The 14308-nt window shown below is 38.4% G+C and overlaps 1 protein-coding gene across 1 annotated transcript in view; it reads left to right on the top strand.

Moving 5' to 3' along the window:
• Positions 1-6807, top strand: part of LOC123611346 (TCDD inducible poly(ADP-ribose) polymerase) — a 30276-nt gene extending 23469 nt beyond the window's left edge. Inside the window, exons 5-6 of the mRNA XM_045503167.1 lie at positions 5100-5378; positions 6060-6807. Of these exons, the coding sequence (XP_045359123.1) occupies positions 5100-5378; positions 6060-6507 (727 nt within the window). The 3' untranslated portion in view covers positions 6508-6807. The remainder of the gene's footprint in view (positions 1-5099; positions 5379-6059) is intronic.
• Positions 6808-14308: the final 7501 nt, after the last annotated feature.

The raw sequence follows: 14308 nt of genomic DNA, 5'->3' as shown, positions 1-14308 counted from the left end.
AATGAGGCAGTTTGCATTTGTGAAGACTGAGTTTCCTGATGATGTCTTTCCATGTAATGGGACTACTTCCTAGTCCAGGTAAACTGCCAGGACAAGTAGGGAGAGTCCTCCAAGGTTGCTTTCTCCCATTCTTCCTTGAGTGAATTTTCTTGGGAAGAATCCTTTTCAAATAATTTGCATTCTCATGTGCTAGGTAAGGCCCACCTTCCTGTAACACTCACTAAAATTACCTGTCCTATTTCTAGGTTGAGACTGAACTCATCCTTCTGAATTATAGGTGAGCTCTTCTTCCATTTTCCCAAGTGCCATTTCTTTTTCCCCACCTCTGAATAGCCCACTGGCACATCTCCATAGATTCCAAAAAGGTGGAGCATGTTACCAATAGCATAGCCATCTTTGAAAGTTAGTAACTCTAGGGAAATCGTTATGTACTCTCGTCAGATATACCATATTTAGAACCCGATTTTTAAAATGATACTAGGTTTACTTGGTTTTATGGACTGGGGAAGCCTAGCGTAATACTGGTTTTTCTCTTCTACCAATCTTAGAGATGCTGTTTTTATATTCTTACTAGTTTTTTTTTTTTTAATTTCAGTCTCAAACTGTTTTTCCCAGATTATGACAGAATCTTAATGATTCTAATTATGAGATTGCAAAGGGAACATTAAAAACAAAATGCAAAAAAAAAAAAAAAAAAACCACAAATGAATAAAAATCCCTGAAATGCTCAGTATCCAAAAGCAATTTTTAGTAATGCTGATTTTAGAAATGCATATTGGCTTGGGGTAAATGTGTACTTTCTTTCTAGTCCAAGTGTGAATTATTTTACCTTGTAGGTTTCTTTTTTTTTTTTTTTTTTAGAATCTAATAAAAATGCCATTTCTGTGATTTCACTAGCACAGCTGGAGATAGTGTCAGCGTCCGGTAGTTAGGAACATATTGTCCTCCTAGTGAGACGGTAGAACTCATTAGTGGGACCAGCAGCTTGGCATGCTGAGCCAATCAAGCAAGATGTAGCTTCTGAGTGAGAGTAAGAATGCTCACCCGAGTACTGCATTGTTGGGGGGGTTTTACAGAACATGATTTGAACATGATTTGTTTCAATCCTAAAACAAGTAATTGTAGAATAACCCCTCCCCCTTTCTTTTTAAACTTAGGCTTACTTTGTAAAAGTATGAACTATAAACGTCACAAATTTGGCACCTTACTATTTATAACATAGGCTTAATAAGAGAACAAAGAAATTCACTCTATTTTTTCTTCTTTTTCCTTTTTAAAATTTCCTATTTTAGTCTTCTTGTCTGGAACAGTGATAATCAGGTATAAAGTAAGAGCTTAGCAAATCAGAGAGATTATGTAGACACTTGAGTGAGAAAAGAGCAAAGCAGCAGCAAGTTCATCAGAGTGGAATCGGTAAATGCAGCCCTTCAGTTCCTATCTGCCCTAGAGTTTGGAGCTGTGGGGCACTTAGACCGGCCTAGTGGGAAGAAAATAGAGGCCGATTAGTTTCAAAAAGCAGACTGCAGGGATGCATGGGTGGTTCAGTAAGTTGAGCTTCCGACTCTCGATTTTTGGCTCAGGTCACGATCCCAGGATCCTTGGAATCAGCCCCATGCCAGGCTCTGTGCTGTGTGTGAAAACTGCTTGTGATTCTCTCTCTCTCTCCCTCTGCCATGCTCCCCCACTCTCTCTCTCTCTAAAATAAAAAAAAATTTTTTAAAAGGCAGACTGCAAAAATAGATGTCAGAGAGACCACAATTTTAATCTTATTAGCCAGGAAGAAAGTTTTGTTTTTAAGTAAAATACAGACAGTTAAATTAAAACATAGGTGTCAAAAAGGCTACAGTTCTCAGTGAATCAGAGATGCCTAAGAATTGGGAATGCCAGAATAAGAGAGGTGGGGAGAGAAGACTTAATCTATGAATTTCCTGCAAATTTGGCTCTTTATAAATGAGAATTTCCCTGGTGGTGCTTTTTATTCCCTTCAGTTTTATTGAGCGGTAACTGGCATACACCTCTGTCCATTCAAGTTTAAGGTATATAGCATAATGACTTAACATACATATATATTGCAAAAATGATTACCACAATCAGGTTTAGTTAACATCCATCACCTCATAGTTACAAAGAACATATTTTTTTTTCTTGTGCTTGCTGCTTTTTAATGAGGCTGATAAGAAGGAGCTTATTCTTTTAATATTATTGGAATACTTGAGCGAGGCAGCATAAGCAAACAAATCTCAGATTTAGAGGTTTAGGAGTTCATTTCAGCTGAAAAGACATCTATCCGGTGCAGTCACCGCATGGTCATGGGAAAGCCTGATAGAGTTTCTTTGACTACTCCTCAAAAAGGATAAAATAAATTAATTTTTACATCATCATTAAAAGTGGGTTAGGAAACATCTTTTGAAGTGGCAAGGGAAGTGAAAGAGAGTGTAAAAGATGACCTTGGATTCTGAAAATCCATTCTTCAGAGGTCCTGAAGTATAAATTCTATACCCTTCAACTTTGCCTGGTACAGCACTGTGAAGCACGCAGTATGTCATTGGAATACTCGTGAGCTGAATATGAACTCGACGTCCCTAGAAAATAAAGCCACGTTTGTAACTGTGCTTGGAATATGTATTTCTAACCCATAGCAACTGGAGTATAGAAGTCCATCAGACAACTGTCTATCTGCATTTTTATGTTTCAACCTAATTGGGATGTTGGCTTGTTAAAAGTAAGCATCTGTAGGTAGGAATGGATGATAAAATCTAATTTAATGTTTTAGGATGGCTAGGATTTATTTACACAGGCTCATCTTTAAGTATGTGAGTCTTCTATGGTCAGTGCCAGGTTTTCAGTACAGCTGTGACAGCAGCCTAAAACCTATTTTGGGCAGAGTGGTTTGGGAGAATCTTCCCTTCCTTCCTCAACTCAGAAACCTCTTTTGGTAACTTCAATCCCTAATAATAGTGGAAAACCTGGTAGGCTGGAACTTACTCTCTTTGTAGAGCAGGAATAGAGGGAACAGCTAAAAATAAGGAGCTTATACTCTATGTTTCCTGCCATTTCTCCAGAGTAGTGATGGCTTTTTAAGGAGTTACAGACCTTTCAGAATCTGATTAAAGCAGTGGGGCGTCTCTTCAGAAGAATGTGCCAGTGAATGAAGGCTCTGGAGGAATCTGTCAGGGATTTATGAAAATGCTCCAGAGGACAAGAACTATTGTGCCTCTGCCATGAAGATTGGAACAACCAGTGCCCCTTTAAGTTGACCCCCGAACTTAAAAGCACCTAGGGATTCTGTAAGCCCTGGCTCTATCCAGAACTTCTCTGTGTCTCACAGGGACTTTCAGGCATAATAAGTTGTAGGTACAGTGACTTGAAGGGGACGGGTGTTAGAGGAGGCAGTTGTGCTTCTGTAGCTTTTAGCTTTTTAACAAGCCGTCTCTTAAAAGTCAAAAAACTGTGGTGTGGTGGTGGTGGTGGGAGTGGGAGTCAGGCAAACCTGAGTTGCAACCATGGTATACATCCATCACTTTCAAGCCTTAGGGGAGAAATTATATCTATATCTATGTATCTATATATCTATATCTATATATCTATATATGTATGTATACGAATTGTGAAGTTTATAGAAGTAGAGAATGCTGCATCTATAAACTATGATAGATAGGCCTGGATTCAAATCCTGTCTCTGTTCTTTGCTATTATGCTAGCAGGATCTTTATTTGAAAAATATGGATAACCAAGCCATCTTGCAGGATAGTGATACTGTGTGTAGAAAGCCTGTCCATAGGATGTGCTTATTACTGTAAGGTGGCTGTGATTATGAGGAGAGTGATGGTAATATATGCTCTTGGAGACTATTTGCATGTTCATTCAGAGTTGTAACCTCTGTGTCACAAAGCTCTTTTGAAAATTTTAGTTTCTTAATCCATTTGGCACACTCACTGCTTCCTTGTGACCACTCTGTGTTGATGAGTGTTATAATACCCTGACCCTGAATCTGAGTCTCAGGGCCAGGATTTCCTATCCCTCTGATTCTTCCCTTTTCCTCTGTTTTGAAAATGGCCAAAAAAATATAACTTAAATTTAAGCATTTAATTGGGCAGGAATAAGTAACCATCAAGCTGCTACTTATCTAAACACATCTTTCAAAATGTAAAGACCTGAATTGTTAAAGGTTCAAGAATATGCATTCTGGTGTCTAGAGCTTAAAGTTAATTAGCTCAATCTTAAGCACACCTAAAGCTATAAAATTTGAATAGAGTTGATGGTTTTCTTGTTATGTGACATTGAAAAATGAAGCAAAAGCCAAATGTCAGCTTTCAGTGCCTACTCCATTGATTTTTGTTTGTTTCTACACAAAAAGTATAAGCTTTTTTATTTTTAATATCTTATGTCATCTTCCCCTGCCTGCCTTACTTTGTCTCCCCATTATTCTGCTCCCCCCACCTACATAGCCTTTAGTAATGGCAAATTTTTTGCTTAGTACAGCAAAGTTTGAACAATGCATATAAATTGTCGTTCCCTTGAAACAGTTTCTTTAACTGTATAGGCAAAAGAGGAGTCCAAGATTCAGAAAGTAAAGATATTTATAAATTGGCTCTTGCTTGCTTGCCTTGTAGCAGTACATTCCAGAGTTTTCTCCACCAGGAGGAGACCAGGAAGAAGCTAATAATAGGTTATCTGTATACAGGCAGTGTTACTCTAATTTTTTTTTCTTTTTTTTTTTTTTTTTTTTTCAACGTTTATTTATTTTCGGGACAGAGAGAGACAGAGCATGAACGGGGGAGGGGCAGAGAGAGAGGGAAACACAGAATCGGAAACAGGCTCCAGGCTCTGAGCCATCAGCCCAGAGCCTGACGCGGGGCTCGAACTCACGGACCGCGAGATCGCGACCTGGCTGAAGTCGGACGCTTAACCGACTGCGCCACCCAGGCGCCCCCAATTTTTTTTTTTTTTCTTTAATACATAGCATTTTCTATATTGTTTTTTGAATAAGCATTTAAGCTATACAAATTATAATAGTAGATATTGCTATAGAGCACTATAATGTGAGATGTGCTTATCTCTGAATGTTATACATTGACATTCCTTCCTCTCCCTTCTAGGACACTTGGTGGTGTTCCCACACAGGCTCCTCCACCTCTTGAAGCAACCTCCTCATCACAGATTATCTGCCCAGATGGGGTCACCTCAGCAAACTTTTACCCTGAAACTTGGGTTTATATGCATCCATCTCAGGACTTCATCCAAGTGCCTGTTTCTGCAGAGGACAAAAGTTATCGAATCATTTATAATCTTTTTCATAAGACTGTGCCTGAGTTTAAATATAGAATTTTGCAAATATTGAGAGTCCAAAACCAGTTTCTTTGGGAGAAATATAAAAGGTGAGTCAGCAGTATGAAAAGTTCAAGAGAACTTTTCTTAATGTAGCTAATGACAAATGCAGAACATAATAGTAAAGACTTTCACAAAACCTAATATGTTCGTATTTTTTCATATATTAACTTGCATATACTCCTCAAACAGACCTATAAGTAGGATTGTTGCAGTGTACATTTTACAGAGAGGAAACTGAGTCATATAAAAGTTCAGTAACTTCCCACATGTTATACAGCTAATAAGATATGTGCTAGAGTTTGAACCCTGGCAGTCTAACACCAGAGGCTTTGCTCTTAATCACTTGACTGTGCTGCCTCTCAAATAACAAATGTGGTACAAAAAGAATACATGCAGATTTGAGGAATCTCAGAATTAAGAGACCCTCAGGTTAGTGGAATTAGACAAAGAAGCCATCCTGAGAAGGTAAGTCTGTGAGCTAGATTTGAAATGGAAGAGAAAGCAAGTGAACAGGTGTTGGGAAAAAAAATGAAAGGGCTTTTCTTTTCTGCAGTGGAAAAGATAAGTGTACACTTTTAATATGATCGTTGATGACACTGTGCCCTTGAAAACTACTTTAACACTTCCTCCCCATTGAAACCATAAAGAGAAGTTTATGACTATGTCTTGCCTATTAAATTGATATGTACCTTCCTTTTTCTGAATTCCCTTCCCACTGTTTGCATTAGGAAAAAGGAATATATGAACAGGAAAATGTTTGGCCGTGACAGAATAATAAATGAGAGACATTTATTTCATGGAACATCCCAGGATGTGGTAGATGGAATTTGCAAGCACAACTTTGACCCTCGAGTCTGTGGAAAGCATGCTACAATGTTTGGACAAGGCAGTTACTTTGCAAAGAAGGCAAGCTACTCTCATAACTTTTCTAAGAAGTCGTCCAAAGGAGTCCATTTCATGTTTCTGGCCAAAGTGCTAACTGGCAGATACACGATGGGCAGTCATGGCATGAGACGGCCCCCTCCTGTCAATCCTGGCAGTGTCACCAGCGACCTGTATGACTCTTGTGTGGATAATTTCTTTGAGCCTCAGATTTTTGTCATTTTTAATGATGATCAGAGTTACCCTTATTTTGTTATCCAATATGAAGAAGTCAGTAACACTGTTTCCATTTGAAAAATCTTGGTACGGCTAAGTTATTTGATATGAACTCAATCCAGCGTTTGTAGCAGGTTTTGGATGGGTAGGACAGAGTGGGAACAGCATTGGACATTAATAGGGCACTTTTAAGACCCCTTTTTTTAAGTGCTAGAAAGTGAAAAATTTTTTAAAGAAAAACACAAGTTTTAAAATGACCACTTATTCTTTAATTATTTACTAATTGTTGTTAGTGTACTCAGTGTGGAAAAGACTAAAGATTGCATTCTCTTTTTATTCACACTTGTACATATAGGCAGCAATGGTATTAGGAGCATTTAAAAAAAAAAAAAAAACAAAAAAGAAAGAAACTGAACAGCCTAACTAATTAAATGTGACTTAAGCCTGGTAGAAGTTTGGCCAAATGAAATGGAGGCTGTGAGCAAGGTGAGGATTCTATTGATTTATAATGATAAAACTGACTGGAGCTGGTACTACCATACTTCTTCCCTGTCCAAAGCATCACTTGTGGTGTAGGATAAGTTCACGAAATTCTGGTGGGTGGAAAGAAATTTTTATTTTCTATCAGCAGAACTGAAATGTATCACCCGGCCAGAGAGCGACGACTTTAATTGTTCTCCAGAGTTTGCCATCAAGTGAAAAAAAGAACCATTTGAAAAATTTTTGTCACCAGCAAAATTTTTCACTAACTGGCTATATAAAACATGATTATTGTGTTGTTAAACTTCAGCCTTAGAAAACTCAGTCTCTTCCATTATCATCTACCCCAGTGTGAAGGAGTTGGGCAGCTAGTTTGGTTAAAGCCAGTCTTGAGGATCAATAGTATTCCTTTATTTTAGAGTTCCAGACCTAGGCCCTGACTGAAGGTTTTAGAGAAAGGAAGTGACATCTATAACTGAATTGATAAGGTTTATGACTGTGCTTTGCACAAAGTAGACTCTCAAAAGTATTTATTGGCTTGGAAATGATGTTAAAGGTGGTTATCCCACCCCTGCGCCTGCTCTGCCAGATGCAGCTGGGTTCCCTGGCTGACTCTGTACTTTACACTACTTAATAGAAACACAAACTGGGAAACTGTGCCACTGGCCCAGCTGGAGCGATGTTAGGCGTGTATGCTAATGCCTCACTTCAGAGAGTTCGCAGCCAGGTATACTTTGCCTTTAGCAAAGCAAATCCCTGGATTGGTAGAAGTGGAAGTGGTTGTTCACAAAAGAATTCGCCATGGAATTCTTTCAGATACCAAGCTCTCCTAGGACGTTTGTGGTTATTTCATTTACACAAAACTTTTCAGGAACTCCTGTGTTGTTTAAAACAAGATATATCTATACTGATGTCTCAGTGAATCAGTCTGTTTAAGCACTTATCAGGGCTTCCACACAATTATTTATTTTGCCCTAGTTGATCTTGTCGTTTGCTGCCATTGGCATGAAACAGCCAACTGGCTGTCACAGTTGTTCTTTCATTCAATTATAACTTGTAAACCAGTGATTCCCAATCTTTTTCAAGTTAAGACACCTTACCATTGCTTATTTGATTTTATGAAACTTGTTCCTTTTTTTCTCCTTAAAGGAAAATAAAGCTTTATGACATATTTATTTTTTTAATAAAACTAAGCAAAAATAAAAGTTCTGGTAATTCTTTAAAACTTTTTGTTGTTGTTTTGGTTCCATTTAAGGTAACCGAATTCGGCACATAGTGGATGGTCTGTAAATGCTGGTTGATTGGTTGAATGAATGTGTGATTCACTAAATGAACAGACCCAACCAGAACCTGCTACTTAAACTTTGGTGCTCTAGGAATCAGCAGAAACTCTATTAGCTAGGAGTCAACTGTAAGTGACAAGAGAAGAGTGAATATTTTATTTTGCAGGTAAATATTTGAGGAAAAGGGAAACAGCTATATATCAGCAAACAGCTGTAGTGAGAAATATGGGCAGGTTGTTCCCCATCAATAGGTGCTGAAGGAAATAATATGAAGAGGAATATAGAAATCTTGTCAGCTGTCAAGCACCTTCGCTTTTAGCCAACTTAATTAAAAAAATTTTTTTAAGTTTATTTATTTTGAGAAAGCATGCACACATGTCTCATGCACAGGGGAGAGTCAGGGAGACTCCCAAGCAGGCTTTGCACTATCAGAGGCTGTCCACCCAGAGCCTGAAGCAGGGCTTAAACTCACAAACCATGAGATCATGACCTGAGACAAAACCAAGAGTCAGATGGTCAACCGACTGAGCCACTCAGGGCCCCCTCAGCCAACTTAATTTATACTGTGGTTAAGATTTCCAAGGAGAAGCTGCAAGCTCCTTGAAATATTCCAATGTCACACAATCCTATAGACAGGAAGGGTTTTTTTATTATATGCAAAGTTTATAAAGATTGGATCCTTTGTTTTTTGTTTTTTAAATTTTTTTAATGTTTGTTTTTGAGAGAGACAGAACATGAGCAGGGGAGGGGCAGAGAGAGAGAAGGAGACACAGAGTCTGAAGCAGGCTCCAGACTCTGAGCTGTCAGCACAGAGCCCGATGTGGGGCTCGAACTCGCGAACCGCGAGATCATGACCTGAGCCGAAGTTGGACACTTAACGACTGAACCACCCAGGCGCCCCAATATTGGATCCTTTGTAATTATAAATTCTAAAACCCAACTCTGCCTTTTGCTACCAACCTATTTTAGTAAGTGATTGTTTGGATATAAAGAAAATCATTAAGAGCCTGGAATACTAATCTTTAAAGAGGAATTTTTATTATACGAGGTCTGAAAATGACTGAAAAAGGATATATTCAATACTTGGGACGCCTGGGTGGCTCAGTTGGTTAAGCCTCCGACTTTGGCTCAGATCATGCTTTCACGGCTCACGAGTTTGAGTCCTGTGTAGGGTTCTGTGCTGACAGCTCAGAGCCTGGAGCCTGCTTCCGATTCTGTGTCTCATTCTCTCTGTGCCCCGCCCCCACTCATGCTCTGTCTCTAGCTCTCTCCCTCAAAAATACACATTTAAAAAGTTTTGTTTAATGAATATATTCAACACTCAAACAGTGCTATACAGTCCGTTTAAATCAGTGGGGTTGTTCCTCCATTTAAGGAAGGTAAGATGACCAGAAAATGTTTCTGGTTTTCCTTAATTGGGATCAAATAATCAAAATGTGTTTAGAAAATTCTGTATGACCCTTCTAAAATCTAATCCACATTACTTATGTTGCTGCTGTTGTGTGTATTCTTTTTAATAACCTAAGCTCTTCCATTATAACTATACTATAATCTTGGGAAAAAAATCACTTAACCTTTCATATGGTTAGTTTTCTCACCTTTGAAAAAGAAGTTTGTGATTTTGAAAGACTACAAATAAGAAATCCTACAACGCACACATTTTTTGTAAAGTTCTATACAAACTGATAGTGTTTATTTACAAATTAAAAGCCAGATACATAATCTTTAAAGAGGATAGTGTTGGTTTTCAAAATCTGCCCTATCCAGTTTATTGATTTAGATACTCATGCAAGCAAGTTAAAGACATGAAACAGTGCTTTTTACCTTCTTTTCCTAACCTTTCTCATAAGATATGGTGGAAAGAAAAATTTGCTGTTGAAAGTTTTCATCAGCATTATTAGTTGGTCTTACTTGATATGTTATTGTTCAACTCATTCCTCAGCATACCTTCTAGGAGCCTGTCAGATGAGCTCTTTTAAAGCTTTAATCTTACATGAATGGAAGTGTTTGTGTGTTAGAAGTGTTTTGTGGACACTTTGCTAAATTCTCTAAGCCGAAGCAAAGGTGCCCTACTACTCTGAGCATGTCGGAATTTCGTGGACTTAATTGCCCTTAAGCACCTAATGATTAATAAGAGGAAAAGGATTATAGACTTCTATGAGTTCAGTGATCTTTTCAAGGAAATTCGTATTACTCATCACAACCATATCTGTGTTTGATAAGTAGAATATACTTAGTCTACAGACATTTGGTGCTCAAATGGATTAATGGGCTCCTTACAATAACTCCCAGATGCTGCCAGAGTTTATAGCCAACAGGCTGGAAGCCACTGGGCTAAACTATTTCTGTATTCAAGTTTTGTAATTGTGTGTCTCCTTAATTATGTCCAATCTTAAAAAAAGCCTTAAGTCAGACAGCTAAGGGGCTCAAACTAGTGTGCAAGAGCCTCTAACCCTTGTAATACCTAGCAAGTTTTAGGTGCCAGATTGTCATTTGGTGGGCCTTCCGTTTAGATACATCAGCTGCACTGCGTCGTGTTTCACGGTACATTAAGGACTGCATCTAACATATTTGAGTGGCAAGCGGACCCTAAACAGATGCTACTCAACTACGTGATAATGAGGGACTTTTCAATGCTCATCGGTTTATAAACTGGTTTTTGAGCAGCAGGGATGGATTTTGGGGACTCACCCACACTTTTCTGATAAAGGCCGTGGTTAAAGGTCTGCATTTCCTAGGATCTCAAACTCAAAAGTTTGAGTTGTAATTTCTAAGCTGAGTGCAATGAAATGCCCTACTTAGGTAGAGCAACCATAAATCTAACTAGCATTGGTCTCAGTGATCTAAGCTAACTGAACCCAGAAACTACAGCTTTAGTTCCAGCAACTCATAAATACAGCTTATTTCTAAACGCAAATTTCTACCTACATGACTTACATTTTTCTAAAAATACGAGTTTGTAGTTATAGTTAACTTGTAGGCATATACAAGTCAGTGCTAGATAGGAGTAGAAATGCAGATTTTGTAAGTCATTGTTACTCAATTTTCTGATTAATTACTCTCATTTATCAGAAAGCAATGGCTTAGTCACAAGCCTGAGAAAGTTATACAATCTTAATGTGTGGCTTGTGGATTGAGATTTAAAAACTGTAAAGCAGTTAGCCCTGTGCCTAGTTCATGAGATACAATCAGATTTTAGCCACTGGAGTACTAATAGAAGTGGTAGTATGGTAGGCTAAATAATGACCCCTAGGAACCTGTGAATATATTCTGTCATATAACAAAAGAGGCTTTGTGGATATGATTTAATCAGGGTTTTGAGAAAGGGGGCCCAAGATAATCACAAAGGTTCTCATAAGAGGGAAGCAGAAGATGAGATTGGAAGATGCTATGCTGCTCATCTTAGAAGATGGAGGATGAGACCATAAGCCAAGAAATGCTGGTGGTCTCTAGAAGCAAGGGAAGGTAAGAAAACAGTCTCCCCTGGAGCCTCCAGAAGTATTGCAGCTGTGCTGCCATCTTGATTTTAGGACTTCTGACCTCCAGAACTTGTAAGGTAATAAATTTGTGTTGTTTTAAGCCACGAAGCTGGCAGTAATTTGTAACAGCAATAAGAAGCTAATACAAGTAATAAATGTAATATAAATTGATTATCAAGAATTTCTAATATAAATTAGCAATTGAAAAGGGGACTAAAATAAGAAGTATTTTAATGCTTGTTGGAAATTTTAAAATGTTATGTGAAATTCCAAGACAAACTACCAGTGGCTTTCCGAGAGTGGAATATATACATGCTAAAGACAAACCTCACTTAAAATAAGGTTTCACTTAAGGGGTATTTATCTTTTTTTTTAATGTTTTTTTTTCGAAAGACAGAGCACTAGCCAGGGAGGAGCAGAGAGGAGGGAGACACAGAATCCAAAGCAGGCTCCAGGTTCTGAGCTGTCAGCACGGAGCCCGACGTGGGGCTCGAATTCACAAACTGAGATCATGACCTGAACCAAAGTCAGACACTTAACCGACTGAGCCACTCAGGAGAGTATTTAAATACTGAATAAAGACAAGCACTATAGTTTGATAGCCCAGTCTTCGTGAAAGACAGGGAGAAAGCAAACTACTTTAGTGAATTGGTGGAAAAGATGTTGGGATGGAAAGTTTTTGTACCAAGATTATCTGAGAGTGGGTATACTTTGCAGATCCAGACCTCCTTTGGGTGATCTTTTGTTCTTACATAGGAAAGAGTACACAGCTATTTAGAAAACGTTTGTTGACTGGCTTCTAGAACCCTGGGAATTCCTCCTTGAAAGGGCACTGTGCTCCACAATATAAAGTAGCTTCCTTTACCTTAGCAAAGTACAGAGGTTTTTTTCAGCCCCTTTCTGTTAAAGAATATCAGAAACCCCTGTCTTTGTAGAGACCTCATTAAAGTCTCAAATCTTATTAAGCGTAACTCCATTCCTAATTGTCTTATTTCCCTATATTCAGGAGCTTCTTACCAGAAGACAGCATTGAGCTTTGCTTTGAAGGAAGGGACATCTGCTTAGTCAGCTTTGCTTTTCTCTGTAGCAGCTTCTTCCAAAGAGTCTTGCAGAAGGGTCAGAGTAATCAGACTGTTTTGGTAAAAATGCATAAGGGTGCCTTAAATCATAATGAATGTAATGAATTCTTTATCCTAACAAATCCAGAACAGGTTATTCCAACACTAATTAATTCAAAAAGTGCAGTATTTCCGAGGATTCTGTATAATTCCCTTGGTTCTCCCCTCATGGTTACAAGATGACTCCTGACTACTCTAGCCTCAGATAAGACTACATCTTATTTGCAACATTCAAAAGTAGGAAGGGATGAGCTTCAAGTAGTTCCTTTTTTTTTTCTTTTTAATTTCAAAAGTTAGAAAAACCTTACATAAGCACCCTAGTGGATTGCCATTTTTGTCTTACTGTCCCAGGTTGTATCATGCGTCCATGCCTAGCCCAATGCCTGGCAAAGAAGACAGAATCACTATGAATGATTTTCACTCCTTAGGGCAGGAGAGGGATCCATTAAGCAAGTTATCACCCATACCTGAGCAAGATTGAGATGTTATTAGGAAAAAGGAAAATGGCTGTTGGGGAGAAAAATCAACAAGTATCTATCACACATACTGTTTTTCAGGTTAAATTGAGGGACTGCATTATAGGGCACTCTTTAGGAAAGTTGTGCAATCTATTTCACAAAGACCCTAGGTATCCATTTCCTTAAAGACCCAATGGCTATGGCAGGAAAAGACATTGTTTCAGAAAGCCTGTAAACTGACTTAAAGCTGGATTTACCACTGGTTGGTCTTTGAAACTTCCAGATTCTAAGTGGAGCTATTTTTAATGTGAAACTTTGGCCTTCTTAATGGACTGACATTAAGACCTGTGCAGCATGAGGGGCAAGAACAAAAACTGATTACTTAGATTGGAATCCTCGAATCATTATCTCTATGTGAGGTGACTTGAGCAGGTTAGCATCTCTAAGACTCCGTTTCTTCATAATAAATAACCTCATGGTCTATACAAAGATTAAAGGAGATTTCATGTAGAACACTTAGTGCAATAATAATGCTCACTTCTTTTTAAGTTCAAGGACTCAAATGAGGCCAAATTGAAGATCTGTATTTGGGAGTAGGGATAAACCCCTGCAAAGATAAAGCATCCATTTTCCTCAGTTTTAGACTCAAAAACTCCTACTTTCTAGTAAAAAAATTTTTTTTAATGTAAACCATTTTTACATATTTTTAAATGTAAAGACAAAATACAGGTAAGCAGAATATAATGAAAATAATAAATTAACTGTCCACCTTCTCTCAGCATCAAAGCCACCCCCCCCGCCCCCAGGTTTTTGGAACTGCTGTGAAAGTCTGGCGTTCTCAGAATTTGGGAGGGGAATTGACAACGGGCAGCATCAGAAATGGACTCATCCTTCAGATTTGCTGGGACACTGCAGGTCTTGAGCTTGTGATGGTGAGAGTAGCCTACTTGGAGCTGATCAATGTAAACCATTGCCAGCAAGCATACTCAACTAGCTTCCCTCCACTAGTGCAAAAAAAAATCTGATGGAATTAAGGCATCACCAGGCGGTATTCTGATAGA

Source organism: Leopardus geoffroyi, chromosome C2 (genome assembly GCF_018350155.1).
Source record: "Leopardus geoffroyi isolate Oge1 chromosome C2, O.geoffroyi_Oge1_pat1.0, whole genome shotgun sequence".
NCBI lineage: Eukaryota > Metazoa > Chordata > Mammalia > Carnivora > Felidae > Leopardus > Leopardus geoffroyi.
Note: the sequence above shows the minus strand (reverse complement) of the source record. Positions and strands in the feature narration are given on the sequence as shown.